This window comes from Tasmannia lanceolata, unplaced genomic scaffold, assembly GCF_043159265.1.
Source record: "Tasmannia lanceolata isolate RefF3 unplaced genomic scaffold, GAP_Taslan_0.1 ptg000002l, whole genome shotgun sequence".
NCBI lineage: Eukaryota > Viridiplantae > Streptophyta > Magnoliopsida > Canellales > Winteraceae > Tasmannia > Tasmannia lanceolata.
Window position 1 is genome coordinate 51,980,423 of NW_027518679.1, and position 19,912 is coordinate 52,000,334.

A 19,912-nucleotide genomic window follows, 5' to 3' on the forward strand; every position below is an offset into this window, starting at 1 on the left:
TTACATGTTCTCTACAGGCCACAGTCCAATCTTTCTTCTCGAAGAACTTATTTGTTTTAAGTTGGAAGCCATACTAACAAGGCTCTTTGTTTTGGATTTTGAGAACTGATCCAGTCCAAAACTGATTATTAGACTCCCAGCACTCCCACTTAATTGGCCAAAGTACAACTCATCAAGGACCAATAATCCAACTCTGCTCTGCAATATTATTTTTATTTGTGGGTCCACCATAGTCACGGCATGTGGTGAGGTCAGGATCAGTGATTAGCAAGCAAGCTATCACAACTAATCCTAAGCAAGACTTGATGATAAAAAAGGAAATGTCTTGCTTTTTTCTTTTTCTTTTTTTTTCTGTGACAACAATGACTCTTTGATCTGCAGTAGTGGTCCACAAAACCAACTGCCCACAAATCTTTAAGGTTAGAAAGATCAACTTCTCATTCAGATATCTAAACCCACCACAAGTGAAGCTTCCATAAATGAATGCAAATTAGTAAGAGCTATGTATTCTGAATTCATCAGAGCAGTACTCTTCAAATATTTCCTTGAACCTGCATTGAAATAAAGAGGAGAAAGAAAACACAGATAAACCAAATACTAAAGGATGTTTTAACTTCTAAACAGAGCAAAGTTATAAGAATGGCTTCACCTCAGCCCTGAGTAGGGAGCGCATTTGGTCTCAGCGTCTGTGCAACTGGTGTCCAAATTCACGTCACATCCGATTATTAGCATTAAGTAACAATTACTTCCATAAATTAGCATTGACCCACATAACCCAAAACAGAATAAACCTGCCTAAGAAAGGGCATAACTGACACTTGTTTATAACCTGAATGAATGTTCATTAACCAAAGAAAAAGAGACCGACTGGAATCTGCATGCTAAAACTTTCTACCCAAATATTGTCTTTAAAAAAAAAGTTGCAGTGTCTCGACAATTAAACTGTAAATGGCCAGTGATAATATGTACTAGGTCTCCTGGGAATCCGCATCCTGATTGGTTGGTTCCTCCTTGTTCGAACCAGACTCGTCTACTTTAATTTCAAGTCCCATCCGGGCATCCAGCTCAGCAGAGGAACCTCCATATTCCAGAATTGAAACAACATCATTCTCAGCTCCCATGGTTGCATTCTCTGATGCAGGGATCGAGTCATCAGGAACTGAAGTGAACTCCATTACTTCAGACTCTAAAACAGCATTTTGGTCTTCAGACTTCACCTCTGGTTCAACATTAACAGTGCTTTGGTCTTCAAAATTCTCTGTAACAACATTTTGGCCTTCAGGTTTTACTGTAACTGTCATAACAGCATCTTGTCCTTCAGGCCCAACAAAAACAGATTGTTGACCTTCGGGCTTTACCAAAAAATCATTTTGGCCATCTGGCTCAACATTAACAGCGCTTTGGTCTTCAAAATTCTCTGTAACAACATTTTGGCCTTCAGGTTTTACTGTAACTGTCATAACAGCATCTTGTCCTTCAGGCCCAACAAAAACAGATTGTTGGCCTTCGGGTTCGAGAATAACTTCTTTAGGTTCTCCATCTGGTTGAGCTTGATGGTGCTGATAGCTTGCCTGTGGTGGGATTTGATGCTCATAAGCCTCTTGCTGGACGAGAGGCTCCTTGCCCGTCTCTTGGCCTTGAGAACCATAGATCACTGGTTGATATTGGCCTTGAGGGATAAATGTGGGTTCGGTATGAGGCATGTATAGAGAATGAAGACCCAAAGGCCTATAAATACCTTGTGGGCCTTGAGATCGTTTAACGTTAGAAGTATGCTTTTTACCTGCCAAATGACGTTCTAACACAACCTGTGTGTCACACGTAACACTGCACAAGGCACAGTACTTGGGTGGTTCCTTGGGCTGCTCTAAGTCGCTTCTCACTTCTGACATCCTCATACGTTTCCCACCCCGACCACCACCCCGACTATATTTCATGTTCCGCTTGGGAGCATACCTCCTATCAAAGCTATCAAACCTTGGCCTCCCTGCTGGTGTTTCAGTGGGTTCCACCTTCGCAACCTCAGATTGTTCTGCAGTCTGATTTTGCTGCTCTGTTGCCGTTCCGTTTTCATCTGTAGAAGCTGCAACGGACAAGTTTTCTTGGGTGGGGGCTTTGTTTTCTTCGCCCACCTGAACATTCTCAGACGGCTCTGGGACTTTTGCTTGGGATTCAGAGATAAGTTTTTTGTGATTTTGTAGTTCTTCATATCTCTGCACAGTCTTCTTATGACGTCGTCCGTTCTTGTGTTGCTCGAGAATCTCCACGGTGTTGCAGTCAACCATACAGAGCTCACACCAGGTAACCAGGGGAGTTATTTGTGCTGGTGCTGATGGCGGTGCTTGCGATCGTACTGGTGTCTTTGGGTTTGGTGGGACCTGTACAGCTGCTGGTGGGGCCGCTGGTTCAGAGGGTGGTTCAGATGCATGTGGTGGATATGATGGTGCTGCTGAAGAAGGCTGAGAGAATCGCCTGCCACCGCCCCTATTCGTGCGTCCTCTCCCTCGAACAGGAGGTGCTCTGCTATCTCTGTCTGGTCTGGGATAGTGGGGGCCAAAATTACTTCTACCACCCCTGAATGACCCACCACCCCTTCTACCACCACCCCGATATGGAGACCTTCCAACCTGCAGAAAAGCTCAGAAAGGTCTTCAAGAATTTAAGGCCGAATTGATAATTGCATGGCTGCTAAATGCTTCAACACCCGAAAAAATTAGAACCTGTGTAGTTAACCCCAAAGAAAGAAAAAAAAGCACTATCTTCTAATAAGGAACTCACCAAAAGGGACAACCATTGACTGCTAATTGAGAAGGGCCTTGGCAGATATTAAGTTGACAGAGAAAAATAATACCAGTTCATCACATATATATTGAGGAAACATCAAAATGCAAACAGGAGGTAGGGCCGCTGAAGTGAACTGCCAATTAAGGAAACGGTTACAAGAAATAACTGACTAGGAACTTTTAATATCATATGAGAACACTAGGCCAAGTAGTTAGGATGCGATAATTCTCCAATAGATGTGATAGCAAGCCGTAATACAATAAGGGAAATGATATCAGCACAACCATACTTTAGTAGTTGCACAGTCTCAGCTTGTCTTTCCTTTTTTAATTGGCCTATGAGAGCTTTTTGGGAACCGTATTAACTTTTTGACAGCTCTTTAAGTACTAACAGACAAGATACTTCAGTGGAAATATCAAAACATGGTAGTGCTGATATCATTTCCCTATATCAAAACATGGTAGTGCTGATAGGAAAGCCATCTGCCGAATGTTCATCTAATTTGAGCCAGCAACGCCTGCTGTACTACACATTTTGGCAGTCGTGACTTTCATCTGACTGAATGATGCAGCAAATACCAATATAAAGTAAAAACATGAACAGAGAGGAAGTTTTCTTCAAAAAAAATGAACAGAGAGGAAGTGATTGGATCAAGCTCCAGAATTCCTTATCGGCAAGACCCCTTATTATACTATGACCCTATCGGCAGAAACCATCCACATACCTAAACAATGACCAATAAACTTCACAATTATTGGTCATTATTTTAAATTTCCACCGAAACGACCGAAATGTTTCTGTTTCCATCCCCACCAAAACAAATTACGATAATGAAAGTCAAACATAAGCATATTAGTGGTATAACATACTAACGACCGAAATGTTTCTGTTTCCATCCCCACCAAAACAAATTACGATAATGAAAGTCAAACATTTATATTTATATGAACTGCATGTGAAATGTGGTGTATGTATTATGCATAAATATTTACAAGCTTCTGAAAATTGGAGTCAATAACGAGGTTCGAATTGTAAATCGGATTGAAATCGTAGCATTTTTTCAGAGCTATATATAAAAATGAGAAAAATATTAAAAAATATAAAAAGACAAAAATAAGAATAAATGAGTATTTATCTATTTTTCATTCAAAATTATTAAATTAAATATAAAAATGGGCAATGATAAATCGACTCCCACATATCTTAAATCGACCCCCATATAGGGCAGTGATGAGAGAGAGAGAGAGAGAGAGAGAGAGAGAGAGAAAGAGAGAGAGATGGGGGCCGATTTAAGATATTAGGGTGTCGATTTATCACCGCCCTATAAAATTTCATCATTAGTAATCCAAACTTGTGGCTGGTACTGGTACAAGTAGAAAGGATGAGGGGGAGGAGAATCATAATCTCTAATCGTAAAAGGCCTGCCACAAAAAAAAAATTAACGAGCTAAAAAGAATCATAAAAAATCATAAAAATCGTATGATTCAAGTAAAAAGTTTGGGGCGGAGGTTTTATATATGATTTATTTCTAATCGTAAAAGGCCCACCACAAAAAAAATAAGCGAACGAAAAAGAATCGTAAAAAATCGTAACAATTGCACGATTCAAAATCGAATCGTACTTGAATCATACGATTTTTACAACACAACGATTCTTCCTTCCGATCTGAATCATTCAACCATCGATTCAATTTGAATCGTACAATTCAAATCGTGAATTGTACGATTTTTAACAATATGGAATATTTATATGACTTACATGTGACATGTGGTATGTACTAACTAATCAGACATGTGCAACAATGCTTGTCACCAGGAGTTCGATGTTATCAAATTATTATGGGTGTTTTTTTTCTGGATTAGATGATTGTTTTGTAGCATATTTGTACCTGTTCAAGCATTTTCTAAAGTTTCACCTTCAATGTCATCATTTGCATGTTTCCATACGTTTCCGTGATTTTACAAGTTTTTCACCTCTGAAACCGATACATTTTCATTTCTACAACAACTGAAATGCATGACGAAAACGAAACCTAAAACCTTGTTATTGATATCACCAACTTCTCCTTGGCAATCATAAATAAGAGTTCCAAACAATTCGAGAAGAACCATGTGGATCATTCAATCAAGATATATTGGCAGCTCGGGAAAAAAATGAACATTTCCTTCTTTTTAGGTACTCCATAAAGTCGAAGGGAATAGGATCCTACAAAGACATTTCACTCCATTTAGTGAAAAAAAAGAGTCACCAGTTGTAGACATATTCTAGGTCTTGCTACACCTTCTCTAGCAGTTTTATCGTTTACTCCATTCGCATCCCTCAATATCCAACTTGTTGAAAACTGAGTGGCCACTTCGCTTTACATCACATGTTGTGGCATTAGAGAATCACCCTCTAGAGTCCAATGAGAAGAGCTTACGCCTCAACTACATTGAAGCCTTTAATTCTTTATTTGAATGATCGCCAATTGTATGGCAAAACGGACCGAGATGGTCAAGATACAAAACGAGGGAGGCACAATAGAAAAAGTACAAAGGAAAATAAAGAAAAGTCATGGAGGAAAAGAGTCAAACAATGCCAATGACTCTTTCGACACTCCTTCTCTAGCAAGCCCATCAGCCACCTCATTTGCCGAGCGACGAATATGCCTAAACTCTATCGATACAGGCCTCATCCAATCGTACATTTCATCAAAAAACCTATCAAATCTTCACGGGTGAGTTAGGGACCCCTTTAGTTACTTCATTGAAGCCTTTAATCCCTAATGGTTTTCATAAAAACCTTCACCACTCTCCTTTCATTTCTAAAAACTCCACCGATATTGGAAAAACACAAATACTAAGAGGACATCTACCATCTAGTCGTCATTAATTATTACAATCGTTTGTTGGTGGTGCTACCCATCTAGTGATGCAGCACCGTGAAGAAAAATTGAGGAAAGAGGAAAGAAATAGACGAAAGGGGATAGAATTAGAAGAATAGGGGAAGAGGAGACGAAAATAACCTAAAGAAGGGACGAATTAACCTGAAGAAGAGACGAATTTAGGGAGAAGAAGAAGAAGAATAGAGGAGAAAAAAAGATGAAGACTTGGGGAAGAAGAAGAAGAGGAAATTAGAAGGGAGAATCTCAATTCATTCAATTAATCATCAAAGTCACAAAATTGATACCAATTTGATACCAAATTGATGTAGGCTGTGGAGAAGAGATTAGAAGAATTAGGAGAAGACGAGAGAAGAATAGGGGAGAGAAATAGGCAAACTCAAAGAGGGGAAGAAAGCGTTCAATATCAATCAATATTCATGCAAAAGTTACAAAATATCCTATAAAGAGGCCTATATATAGGCAAATAAACAACCTAAAAGATAGAAACCTACTAAAATAAGAATTCCTAAAAATAACATAGAAAATAAAGTCTTAGAAACTAATAAAATGGAAATAAAAATACTAGAAACTAAATATTACAGAAATAAATCCTAATATTTGCATCATTCTCCCCCGTTTGAAAAGAACTCGCCCTCGAGTTCTAATCTGTCCGGATCAAATACATAGACGACCCACTCAAGCAGCATGAGTCGAAATCCTCCGAACTCTGGAATGCTGGACAACGCTCGTAATGACTGGAAAAGGAGTATGGAACGCGAGCGTAGTAATACAGAAGAAATCATCCATGCAAATCATAAAGACGTGAACCTCTCTTGACAATCAAATAAGCTGGAAAGATGGCAACATACTCCTCCTGGATCGGCATGATAGCAGGAAGTAGTATCAAGCTATGACTATCCTCCAAAAGATCAACACCCGCTGGTATTTCATCAGGCTCAATGAAATCAACAACAAAACCATCTACTAGAGCTGTATCGGGCTTAGTGCTGTCGTCTGATGTGCTAAAATCCTCTGTCTAAATATCCACGACAGACTCAATAACGTCACCATGCCCCTCTGTGGCAACAGAAATCTCGACAATCTACTCAATCGGCTCAAAGATAGGACAATTCTCCGTAATATGCTCGATCATCTGTCAAGTCACTCGGCGTTAACTCAGGATGATGCTCAATCGACTCAGTCAGTGGAGCAGCCTCACATGGCTCGGTTACAATATCTGCCTCTACTACGGAAGTGTCAAGATCTCTCTAGATGATCGGCAATCGGTGCAGCATAAATCTCAGAAGCATCATGCGCAACAATGTTGATATCAGCAATCAACTGAGTCTCTAACTCTGGATCGTCCATCTTAGAGTCTGAATCTGATGGAATCAAAGGCTTAACATCAATGATCTCATCAATACTAGCATCTGGACCCGTAAGAATATCAACAACGGATAAGACGGATGAAGTAGTGGGCGGCTCAGCAAATTCGACTCACACATGCGACGCTCTAAATTCTCAGCTTTAATTTTAGCTTTGCGTGCACGACGGGCTGCTGCTTCTAGTTCACGTCAAACTGCTTCTTCTCGTCAAGCGACTGTTTCACGCATCAATTGTTTTTTCATACCGATATGCCCTTATTGCATAAATACCCATAAACTCATCACGGACATCCTCCCATCGACGGAATAAAGAACTACGATAACGGTCCGTGATTTGATTATCCATAACCTATCGGCTTGTCATCGTACAGTTTCTCTGGCTCGGTAGATGGTCACTCGGTGATCATAGCCGTAGTACTCATGATATGCATCAAGAGCATTGATCCACCTTAGACATAAAGTCTCATAATAACTATAGGGAGTGTGGTCTTGGAAATATTGATCGTTGTACTCGTCAAAGTATGGAACATAGGGCGGAGCCATTGCGATCGGCGTCGAAAACTGAAATCAACTATCTGATCTGTCTGGCATGTCGAAAGAAGCACAACGTCTGTCGCGTATCTGAAATCGGATGAATGAAAGCTGATAATCGGAAGAATGGGCGCGATTAACGGCTGAGGGGGCTCTGAAACTGTGCTGAAGACTGCTGGCCGCTGCTGAAAATATGTTTAATACACTCTAAAAGTTGTTACCAACAACTTTCGTGTTGAAGTCGAGGGCCACTTTCGAGCGGAAATGGCTCGAATGAAGAGAGAGAAAACTAGAGAGAGAGTATGGAAGAGGGGAGAGAAAAAGAAAATTCTATCCCTCTTTTTTCTGATTTTTTTTTCGCTCGTCTGGTACTTTGTATGCAACAGTCACGTAGCAGATTCAATTGAATCTGTTATGAAATTGAATGAGGGGGTGTCCAAAAGAAAAACAGGGGGTGGTGAAATCAGTTCACAAATATTGGAAGTGGGGGTGCCCAAGGGAAGAATGGTGGTGGGGGTTATAAGACTCCTTTTTTGGGAAAGGGGCCACATGACTTATTTATCTGAAAAAGGAATTTGGGGTGTCCACAGCAAAAAAAGGGGGTAAAATTTCAATAACTAATGGAAAAGGGAGGTAATGAAGGAGGGGTGGTATAAGTCCTTTCCTTATGATATAAGCTAAGTTAGCTTTCTTGTGGCCCACTATCAATCGGATGAAAGAAAGAAACCAATACCTGACTTTACTTTCTCAAGTTACCTACAATAGTAGGTTACTATATAAGATAAAAGACTAGTCAACCTAATCTCTTACCTGATACATATTTGTCTTCCAAAAAGTAAAAATAGGAATAACCTACGGTGCAAGCCTGGGTAAAGAGTTGCCTTATTTTTTATGTTAGCTTCTCTAGCAAGTTAACACATACGGGCTTTCCTTGTTACTCACGATTGGTGTTTCCCTCCTCCACACGATGATAAACATGAAAAGTGTGCGACTCAGGTCAGCCTTCTTCCAGTCAGCTTCTTGCCGGAAAAAATGGCGGAATGGGCAAGGTACGGTTATTTTTTAGTGTAGGTTTGGACTAGGGTTTCTGCAAGTTTTGAACAAAGGAATGGTTTTGATTGACTAAAACCTAGAAAAGGGACTTGTTTGCAGGTTTCTGGGTGACTTTCTGGACATGAAACTGGACGTTGGGATCAATTAATTAAATTGGCAGTGATGAGATCGATTAGCAAAGGGATGGCTGATAGAGGAGTTAGGGTTCTGGAACTGGGTTTCATGTGCAAGCTTGCAGATTGGGGTTGGTTTGGGTTAGACGCAGGACAGCGGGGTACTAGGAAGCAAAGGCTGTACAGAGGTTGAAGATAGGTTTGGTGCCTACCTGGGCTGTTTCGCGGTAACTTTCGTGGAGCGTGTTCTTGATGATGACTTGGATGTGTACAGCGGATGAATTACACAACTTGAGGTAGGCTGGGTTTTGGGCTTCGGATGAAAATTCTGGGCAGCAGATTTTGTGGAATTCTCGAGCGATTCGCAGATCGAAATTCGGAGACTTGGATCTTTAGCTCTGATACAAAATTGATGCAGCACCATGAAGAAAAATTGAGGAAAGGGGAAAGAAATAGACAAAAGGGGATAGAATTAGAAGAATAGAGGAAGAAGAGACGAAAATAACCTGAAGAAGAGACGAATTAACCTGAAGAAGAGACGAATTTAGGGAGAAGAAGAAGAATAGAGGAAATGAAGACTTGGGGGAGAAGAAGAAGAGGAAATTAGAGGGGAGAATCTCAATTCATTCAATTAATCATCAAAGTTACAAAATTGATACCAATTTGATACCAAATTGATGTAGGCTGTGGAGAAGAGATTAGAAGAAGAAGAAGAATTAGAGGAAGAAGAGAGAAGAATAGGGGAGAGAAATAGACGAACTCAAAGAGGGGAAGAAAAACGCTCAATATCAATCAATATTCATGCAAAAGTTACAAAATATCCTATAAGAGGCAAATAAACAACCTAAAAGATAGAAACCTACTAAAATAAGAATTCCTAAAAATAACATGGAAAACAAAATCCTAGAAACTAATAGCATGGAAATAAAAATACTAGAAACTAAATAATACGGAAATAAATCCTAATATCTGCATCATCTAGTTGTTACAGACTTACAGTATCAACTCTTAGACTTTCTATGCTCACTTTCTTCCACTTCTAACGAAGATATTGAACTGAGATACTATAACTATAGTTTTAAATTTCCATCGAATCTGACACAAAACGGCCGAAATGTCTTTGTTTTCATCCTCACCGAAACGACCGAAATGCATAAACCAACACCGTAAGTGTGATTGTTGTATACTACATCATATGTAGTTATGTACTACAGAATCATATTTATATGAATTGAATGCGAAATGTGATGTAGGTATTATACATCGGTATGTATATGAATTACATGTAAATTTTGGTATGTGGTAAATTATCAGACATGCGCGACAGTGCATGTCACTAGATGTCACTAGGTGTTCGATGTTTTTAAACCATTATTTTATAAGGTCACCAGAGAATTTTATTGATCAACATTAGCGATAATTACAAAGACAAGGAACAAGGTTTCTCCCACGATGTAACAACAGAACAAACATCCAAGAAAAACAAAAGTGACGCAGCCCTACTAAAGTCTTAAGAAACCCAATTCTTCCCTCTCTAAACCTTCTTTAGCCAACCTATCTTCCATAGAATTTGTTGTCCACTTCATATGATTAAACTTTGGTCTCACTAACCGACAAAGATCACGAAACTCTGTAATAATGCTCGACATGTTCCACAGTCGAGGAGCCTTTGAAGCTGCCCAAGCCAGAGTGTTTGAGGAATCGCCTTCCATGATCAACGGACCTGAACCCTCCTTTGCAAACCATTTGAGACCACAAAGAAGTGCTTTGGCCTCCGCCTCATTTGAATCACAAATCCCTGCAGGAGCCAAGAAAGATTAGATGATATTCCCCTTATCGTTATGAAAAAAATCACCTATTACGGACTTTCCAGGTTTTCCTTTCGAGCTACCATCAAAGTTGACCTTTATCATACCCGTTGGCGGTGGGGATCAAGCAGGCGCATCCATTAGAAGACGATCAATTTCCAATTATGAAGGAAAGTCCCCATGTTGTAGGATGTGAGCAAATTTCTTTGTTTTACCCACTGTATGAGGTCCACTTTGATTTCTAATATAATCCATCCCAAATGCTTTTCTTTGTCTTCAAATATGTGCTTATTCCATTCCTTCCAAACATGCCAAATGATTGAAAGAGGTAGAAGCCTCCATATGGCACGCCCCGCCTCCCTGAATGGGCCACAACTCCAATTTAATATGGTGAGCTTGATCGATCTTTGAGGGACCCAATGCATACCAAAGCTCATAAGGAAAGCGTTCCAAACTAAAGACATAAAAAGACAGTGCAGAAAAAGCTGCAAGTGTTGATTCTCATTTTCGCCACCATCCAAGAAAAAGCAGCACCTGAGGCGGAGCTGCCGATCTCCAAATGGAATTATATAAAGATCTAGATCTGTCTCCACTTGTTAGCCTACAAAAGAATGAGCGAAAGGAGAAAAAACCATTAGTATCAGGGGACTACACTCTGTTGTCCGAATCGAAAGGGGAAACATAATGGGACTCGAGAAGATGAAGCATGGAGAGGCTATTGATCTCATTGTCTTTGGGATCCCTTCTAAGTCTAGTACCCCGCCCCACCGCTCCCCCTTCTCTCCTTATAGTCACAAACTCTAGCCCCTCTGTCGGTTGCTAGAAGGAACAGGTCTAGGAAAGCATGGCATAACAAGGACCCATCTATCCAAAGATCTACCCAAAACCGAGTTCCCTCCCCCCTTCCCACCCTAAACCTAACCACAGACTCATACATTGGTCTGGACATGCATATCGACTTCCATGCTCACAAACCTTTATCTGAGGTAGGGTCCCCCCCCCCACACACACACACACACCCACCCACAAACCCATCACATATTTATCCCCAATGACCTTGTGCCATAGAACTTCTTTCTCCTCCCCAAACCTCCAAAGCCATTTGCCCATTAGAGCTGTGTTTCGTAATCTGATTTTTCCGAGTCCAATAGCTCCATATCTCTTAAATCTAAACACTTTCTGTCAGCACATGAGGTGTTTCAACTTGCTTGGTTGCTCTTTTCCTTCCCACAAAAAATCCCTATGTAACTTTTGAATTCTTTTTGCACTTTTACACGAATTTTGAATAGGGACACATAGTAGACGGGTATGTTGGCCAGAGCCGCCTTAATCGGATTTTTTTTTTTTTTTGAATAGTTACCTTAATAAGAATTATTCTACCACAAAGGATAGATAGTTGTTCTAGGTCGCCAATTTTCTTTCAATCTGCTCGCCAACCGGGTGCTAAAGACATGCTTTTGGAATTCCAAAGCCTAATGGAAGGCCCGGATAGGTAAATGGGAACTCCTCTTTCCTACATCCAAGGCACATAGCATGATGTTCAACCTCTTCCGCCTCCGAGTTGATCCTGACAAGGAGGCTTTTGTCGAAATTAATCTTCAGTCCCGAGACCAATTCAAACCATCCATCTCAAACCATCCGAATATTCTCTTGAGGTTTCTAGCGTAGAGCATGTCATCCTGCCAAAACATCAGCGTGTCATCTGCAAATTGCAAGTGAAATAATGTTAGGGAATTTTTGCAAGGTTCCAAACCTTTGATGCCCTTCTCTTCCGCCTCGGAAACAAGTAGACTAAGAGCTCCAGACACCATGATGAATAAATACGAAGAAATTGGATCGCCTTGTCTGATTCCTTATCAGCTACTAAAGAAGCCGGCAGGAGAATGGTTGACTAGAATAGAGAAAGAGGCCAACGATAAGCACTCTGATATCCATGATCTCCATTTCACATCAAATCACATCCTTTCTTGGATGAAGTCCAGGAATTTCTAGTCAACGTGATCGTATGCCTTCTCCATATCTATCTTACAAACTATTTCCTTCTCCCCTCCTCTTTTCCAAGAGTTTATCACTTCATTCGCGATGAGGACCCCATCTAAAATTTGACGCCATTTCACAAAGGCCCCTTGAAATTGTGAAATGACACTATCGATGACTTTCTTCACTCGTCGTGCCAGAACTTTAGACAGGATTTTATGGGCACCATGTACTAGACAAATGGGCGTATAATCCTTCACTTCAATAGCTCCCTCTTTCTTGGGTATAAGTGTGATGAAGGTCATATTCATTTCCTTAGCATCCCTCTTCTATTGAACTCTTCCATGAAGTTGAGTACACCCCTCTTGATCAAGTCCCAATATTTCTAGTAAAAAAGCCATAGAAAAACCATTAGGCCCTGGTTGATCACTAAAGCCTCATCATCTTGGAGACAGTTGATATGGTTGATCCTCCTGCTTCCACTCGCCATTCTGTGGAAAAATTTGGTGTTTTTGTCTCCTTCCTTGACCCATAGCCCTAGACTTCTGTCTCCAACTAATTTCTTCCCTTCTTAGGATCTTCTCAAACTTCGTTTTCATGGGCCATCTTGTTGTAGCTTCTTTTTGGTTCAAGGTCCGCTCTTCCTCAGCTTTATCCAAGTCTAATATTGATTTTAAGACCTCATCTTTTCTATGCTTTTGCTCCTCACCATTCCTTTTTTCCCATTCTTTGATTTTTGCTTTCAAGGAGATTATTTTTTTGTAGAGCACGAAGCCTTTCCACCCCCCTGAAGGAGCTTAATTCTCTGCAATTTGAATATGAATTTTATAAAGAATAATGATACGATGGCACAAGAACACTAGTCTCTTCATTAAGAAGGGCATAAGTGGCCTATCCACTTGTGGCAAATGAGGGTGGCGATTGTCTCTGTTTATCTGGTGGGCCCACCAGTCCAGTCCATTTCTACCGGTCCCACCATAGCTGGCTGATCCTAAACAGTTGATCATTACCTTAATTAATGATTTAGGGCCACAAGTTTTAGGGGAAAACCTAAAAAGATATTCTGATGTATCAATATTGATTAAAAGGCTAGGATCATCCAATCAATGTGGGTCCAGCAGCAACAGACAATCTTGTGGCGGACTGCTAGATGAAAGGACTCAATCACCAACAGTTGTGCACGAATAAGCGGGCCACGCCCGAACTTGTTAATGGAGGAAAAAGTTGTCTTCCTAGCATGGCTCATTTCTTAAAGAGGAATAAAACAAAGTGCATACATTTAGGGGCTTTTTAGGAGCGGGGAAATTTTATCTTGAAATAATTTCTCAATGGAAAATGAGATTTTTAGAACTTGTTAACTCATTTTCCATGGAAAGTTTTTTTCCAAAAATAAAAAATTTTCCCTGTTTTCTAGGAAAATTGCTACCCATTTTTACATGGAATATTTTCTCCCATAGAAAAATTCAGTACTTTTCCCTAGATCCAATGAGCCCCTTGGAGACGAAAAAATGAAAGGTTCATACATTTGTAGTTTATTTTGTCAATTCAAAAAATAACACCCAAAAATTCAAATCACTTTTTCAATTTCCACGTTCCAAGTGGCTAAGCAAATGAAAGCTTGAATCTTAGACAAATTAATCCATAAATTCTAATCAAACTAGAGTTTTGCCTTAAACTAGAGCTTGGCCTTACAATGATCGTATAGCCAAGTTCTATGCCAATCAACAAGCTATTGGGCACTGCCACAGTCATTTTTTGTAAATTTCAGTGCTCTAATGATTTCGTGGGAAATTCTAAGAATGACAATCAACAAAGACCCCAAGCATCATGCATCCAAAAATGCATGAAACAAGGGTTCTCATGCAGGTGCCCAATTACCCTTGCGTATCCAACCCCTAACAAATTGGAAACCAACCCTTTCTTCCATTAGAAGGATAAACTAGGGAATTACCTCCTCAAAATGGGATCACCTAGGAACCATTGAAAAATGATGCCCGATGATTTCCAAGGCAAACTTGACCACAACCAACAAGGGAAACCTCATAATAAATTACTAAAAAAAAAGAATGATAGCATACCTATTTTAGTGAGGAATCCCGCGACAGAGAGATATATCATCATGGCAAGGAGGAATCTGAGGATGGTGGGACAAGATTGAGCCTCCCAAGACAACTTGCCTATTGGAAAAAATGGCATATTTTAGTATTTTTATGCCCTAAAGGCATTCATTAATTTATGGGTATCAAGAGAACTGTTGGTTAGCAACTATTGCAAAATGTTAAGTTTATTGATGCCAACCAACAAACAAATCCCTTCAAAATTTTGGATTCCTTGTGGCTTCATGTCAGCATAGCACTCCTCTTATGCCAAGCAACTAACAAATCCCTTCAAAATTTTAGATTCCTTTTGGCTTCATGTCAGCATAGCACTAATCTTCGGGCAATACAAGCACATCCCTTTAGATGTTGAGTCCATGCATTGCGATACACGAACTCATGCTCATGCTGTTGTGCTCCAATGTTGACACGTTATACTTAAACATAGAAGATTCTATGTAACAATCAAGGAGGTTAAATTAACTTGTCAAGTGTAAGCCCGAAGAGTAATGATCAGCACACCAAAGAGTAATGATCAGCACAATGTTCAAAAGCTCACAACTTCCCTAGAAGCCTAACCCAGTCGACTCAGCCAAGTTTTCCATTGACTCAACCGAGTCGAGAAAGTTAATGAAAAATCATAAAGATATTGGGAAGTGACGAAGTGAGTACATGGGAGTTTTCCATTGAGAATCAGAGATCTTAAAAACTCATCGAGTATTTATAGACTTGTCCTCGGCTATTGGCCAAAACCATTTTGATTTGACTGAGTTCCAAATCAACCTGGTGAGTTTTTGAACATTGGTTTCGCATCAGGATTGGTTTTCATGATGATATTTGGTCATTCAAGTACTTTATCACAATGCATCAAATTAAATAGATCAATACCTGTATTGTTGCAAGGAAAATTGGCTCATATTCTAGAGTTGACGAGGGAAATGTCTCCAAATTGACAAGATATATAGTCCTTAATATAGCCAACCTAAATCCCAAAGACAGAATAAATCGCCTTGCTCAAAACAAAACCCTTAGAAATTCCAAAAAATATTATCTCTGAAGAGCTCTGAGAGGAAAGTAGGGATGCACAAAGATGAAATTTTGTGTGAACTTTTGAGCATATCCAACAGAGCAAGAACACCTACTATGGGCATACCAAAAAACCACTAAGGGTGCGGTATAAGACCTCACCAAGTGTTAACTTAGTTGCAGATAACTAGATAGGATGGAACCACAAATTAAATCAAATAACTACGGCCATGCCTAAGAATGTGAGTTATCACGAACATTAATGCACTAAAAAACCATTTGACTTAATCCAGCACTTAGAAATGCCTGGTATGATTTACATAGAAACATACACAACATAGGAAGCTCCACAAGTGGTGTGCATCAATGAAATGGTACTCAATTTGGCACATCACCCAATATGCAAGATTGCAAGAAGCTATCCGTTGTTGGATACATATACTCTTGATCATGGATTTAAATTTCGGTTTTTGGTCCCAATTTTGGCCTCGGCCGAAATCTGGTAAAAAATAATAATTAATTAATCATTTAGAAATTTCAGCCGAAATTTTGGTAATTTTGGCTGAAATTTCATAAAAAATATTTTTTTAAAAAATTGAATTTCTCAAAATTTCGACCGAAATGTAGGATTTCGCAAAATTTCGGTTTCAGTCTCAACCGAGACCAAAACCCGAAATTTCGGATTTCGGACGAAAATTAAAACTATGCTCTTGATACAATCTATTTATAGGGTCTATGTTACCAAGGATTCAAGCAAACTCTTGATCTTTGTAAAGTAATTGGATAATGATGGCCTAGCTTCAGTGCATTATTGCATATAGGCTTTATTTCCCCAATTACATTCCCTCAATGATCCCATATGAGTACCACAAGAAGTTGACTGCATATGATCAAAAGTGAACTAACCTACATTGAACACTAGTAGTAGATCCAAAGGAAACAAACATTTTATGATTATGGAGAACCAAATAGCATATCCACACATGGTGTCAAGTTAACCAACAAGGTAATCAAAGAAAAATGCTTCACATGACTGATGAGACACGCCACCAATTGAAGTAAAAAGTACATTTCACTCCCCCATCATGTAGTCAAAGAATATATATATATATCACATGTCAGTGTAGAGGAAACAAACATTTTAAGATTATGGAGAACCAAATAGCTTGTCCAGACATGGTACCAAGTTTTCAAACAAGGAAATCAAAGGGAAAAGGTTTCACATGAATGGATTAAACACGCCACCAATTCAGCATAAAACACCTCTCATAATCCCTATCATGTTAATCATTGAAAAATATCACTATGTAATGTAAAGGCAAAAGGAGATGCAAATCAACCTCAATGAACAAGCTAAGAATATATGAATGAAATTAAACAAATGAAGCCAGGAGATTCAATGCAATCAAAACAACAAGACCAAATTATTGACCTTCAGGTATAATATAATCATAACATTCCATGCATGAAAACTTTAAATGAACAAAACTCCAAAAACAAACATAACGAAGTAAGAGAGTTATACCAAGAGATGCCTATATACACAGTTTACACGTTTGCTCGTCTATATAAAGCATTTAATAGCGTATACACACGGGACCCTAAATTACTTCATTGATAGACTATGTATGTTAGACACAAGAAGAAAAGATATACAACCACAGAAGTAAAACAAAAAAGGCATGTCCCTCACTCCCTCCCAATCATACAGCTGAAAACATCAGTCCAGAGGACACTAGAGAGAGACAATTTTTTATTAAATATGAAGGATGCATGAATATAAACAAGAATACCAAAACACTACACATTCTCTAGGATGTTTGACAATCCTACGAAGAATAACATCTATGAAGAATTTGTATAGTAATGTCAACGGATGGAAGCAATGGGAGCATCGAGTTCTAAAAGTTAAGCTATACAGTGCTACTGCTACACAGTCCACTCATTCATAGCTAAGTTATCAAACTATTCAAAAGGTTGAAATGTTGCATTCCGACAATATCCAAAACATTGTGCACCCTTTTTGGATTTGTTTCCCCAGTCATAAAGCTGACAATATCAAGCTACCCAAGGTGGCAAGAACATTAAAGCAATCCCATGAATTCTGCATGCATCCGCGCTCATGGACTATGACTCTCTAGATCAATAAGCATCATAAAAGCATTTTAACGGAAAGTGTCAAAATTTTATGTACTGCAAAGCGAACCTTAATCAAGCAACTAATAGTATGGTTTTAAATTTCGACCAAAACGAAATATTTCGGTTTCGGCACAAACCAGAACGAAATTCACATGAAGTCGTTTCTTTACAAGATTTCGCCGAAATTTTACCGAAATTTCAATAATGTCGCCGGAATTTCTGTTGAAATTTCATTTTTGGACTTTTTTACAAATTTTCCACCGATATTTTAAAAATGTACACCGAAATTTATGAAATTTCCACCAAAATAGCCGAAATTGCCAAAAATGACCCTGAAATTTTAGACATTTCGGTCGAAATTAAAAAAAATAAACGAAATCATAATCATATTTTTACATGATTTCGGCCTGAAACCCGAAAGGTTTCGGTGGTGGTCGAAACTGAAATTTAAAACCTGGGAAATGCAATATCTGGCACAACCCTCACTAGCTCTTATTTGACGTTTTAAGTTCTAAGCCATAGTTTTAAAACTCCCCCGCGTCCACGTCGACATCCTTTTACCTTGGCCGTGTTCCGTGTTGCGCCGCATTCGCATTCTGCCCTACAGAGTCAATAAAAACTCATTTGACTCTCCCGAATTATGATTGGATCAACCGAGTACTGGAGAACATCGTGCCGAATCGACTAGGATTTTCTTTGGCCGCGTTCAGTACCACATCCATGTTTTTAAACACTCTTCTAAACTTTCCAATCTAATGAACGAGTATCCCCCTTGGTATCTTATTAGAAGTTTGTTATCTTATAGATTCATTACATTCCCAACCATAAGCGCAACAAGTTGGTTTTTTTTAGAATTATGGTGTTTAATCAATAACTAATAGCCATTTAAGATAGCAAACCCTAGATTAAAAATTAGGGTACTAAAATCACAGAGAAATGATAGCCGGCATTAAGATTGCAAACCCAGGATTGCAAAATTAGGGTAAGATCACAAAGAAATGATAACCGGCATTAAGATAGCAAACCTTAGATTACAAAATTAGGGTACTAAAATCCTAAAGAAATGATAAGCGGCAATCCGGCATTAACATAGCAAACCCTAGATTACAAAATTAGGGTAAAATCACAAACAAATTATAACCAGCATTAAGATAGCAAACCCTAGATTACAAAATTAGGGTAACATCACAAACAAATTACAACCAACATTAAGATAGCAAACCCTAGATTACAAAATTACGGTAAAATCACAAACAAATTATAACCAACATTAAGATAGCAAACCCTAGATTACAAAATTTGGGTAAAATCGCGAAAAAAACAATTAACCCACAAAAATCCTTACCGGGGGGCGAACATTGACAGGTCCATACTGTGCCGCCGGGTAATACTGATGCGGCCGCCCTCCTGTCATCTGCCCATACCCACCATCATTCTTGGGCTGCCATTGACCCTCCTGCAACCCAGCCATGGCCCGCTCGGCGGCATCCATCTTCCCCGCAAATTGGGTCAGCTGCGACAACGCGGCTACAGCCGCTGCTGCCGCAGGGTTCAGCCCCGGCGGCACCTGGTACGAATTCTGATCCTCTTGAGGAAGGATTTGCTGGCCAGCGGCCGCAAGGATTTGAGAAGCTTCTGGTGGGATAGAGAGATTGTGGGGTTGAGGGTTTGAGTCATGTTGGGTAGGCTGTTGGTAAGCATTGGCCGCGGCTTCGGATGAAGGGACTGTGGCATTAGGGTATTCGGTAGAGTGATAAGGGTAGGGTTGTTGGTAGAATTGCTGAGAATTAGGGTTAGGGTTTTGGTAAGATTGAGGGTAGGGATAGTAGGATTGAGTGGATTGATCGTAGGTTTGGGCGTAAGCTGGATCGTAAGGTTGGGTTGATTGATCGTAGGGTTGAGGTTGCTGTTCTTGTTGTTGTTGTTGGTGTTGGGCGAGGATCTGTTGCTGTTGAGCTTCTGTGAGAGAGGAGAAATCCATGGCGGATTTGGGGAGTTAGGGTTTCTTTCTGCGAATTGGGGCTGGATAGGGGAAAAGAGGGGGGGGTGGAATTATAAGGAGATTGCCGTGAAGGGTTTCTGTTCCCTGTCTTTCTCGGGGAGGAAAATGTATGTGGTGTGTGTGTGTCTGTACGAC

General features: G+C 39.6%; 1 protein-coding gene across 1 annotated transcript; it reads right to left on the bottom strand.

Annotated features, from left to right (window-relative positions):
* Window positions 1-700: 700 nt before the first annotated feature.
* On the bottom strand, window positions 701-19,903 carry LOC143877977 (uncharacterized). Its single transcript, XM_077380345.1, has 2 exons — window positions 19,121-19,903; window positions 701-2,627 (listed from the first exon to the last, which is right to left on the bottom strand). The coding sequence occupies exons 1-2, from the start codon at window positions 19,754-19,756 to the stop codon at window positions 969-971; spliced, it is 2,295 nt and encodes a 764-aa protein (XP_077236460.1). The 5' UTR covers window positions 19,757-19,903; the 3' UTR covers window positions 701-968.
* Window positions 19,904-19,912: the final 9 nt, after the last annotated feature.

What these genes read in the sequence shown, in the direction of transcription:
- LOC143877977 (XM_077380345.1), bottom strand. Translation starts at nt 19,756, where the DNA reads ATGGATTTCTCCTCTCTCACAGAAGCTCAACAGCAACAGATCCTCGCC. An exon ending in CTGTCAATGTTCGCCCCCCG is followed by an intron (nt 2,628 to 19,120) that starts GTAAGGATTTTT and finishes GCTTTTCTGCAG; the next exon opens with GTTGGAAGGTCTCCATATCG.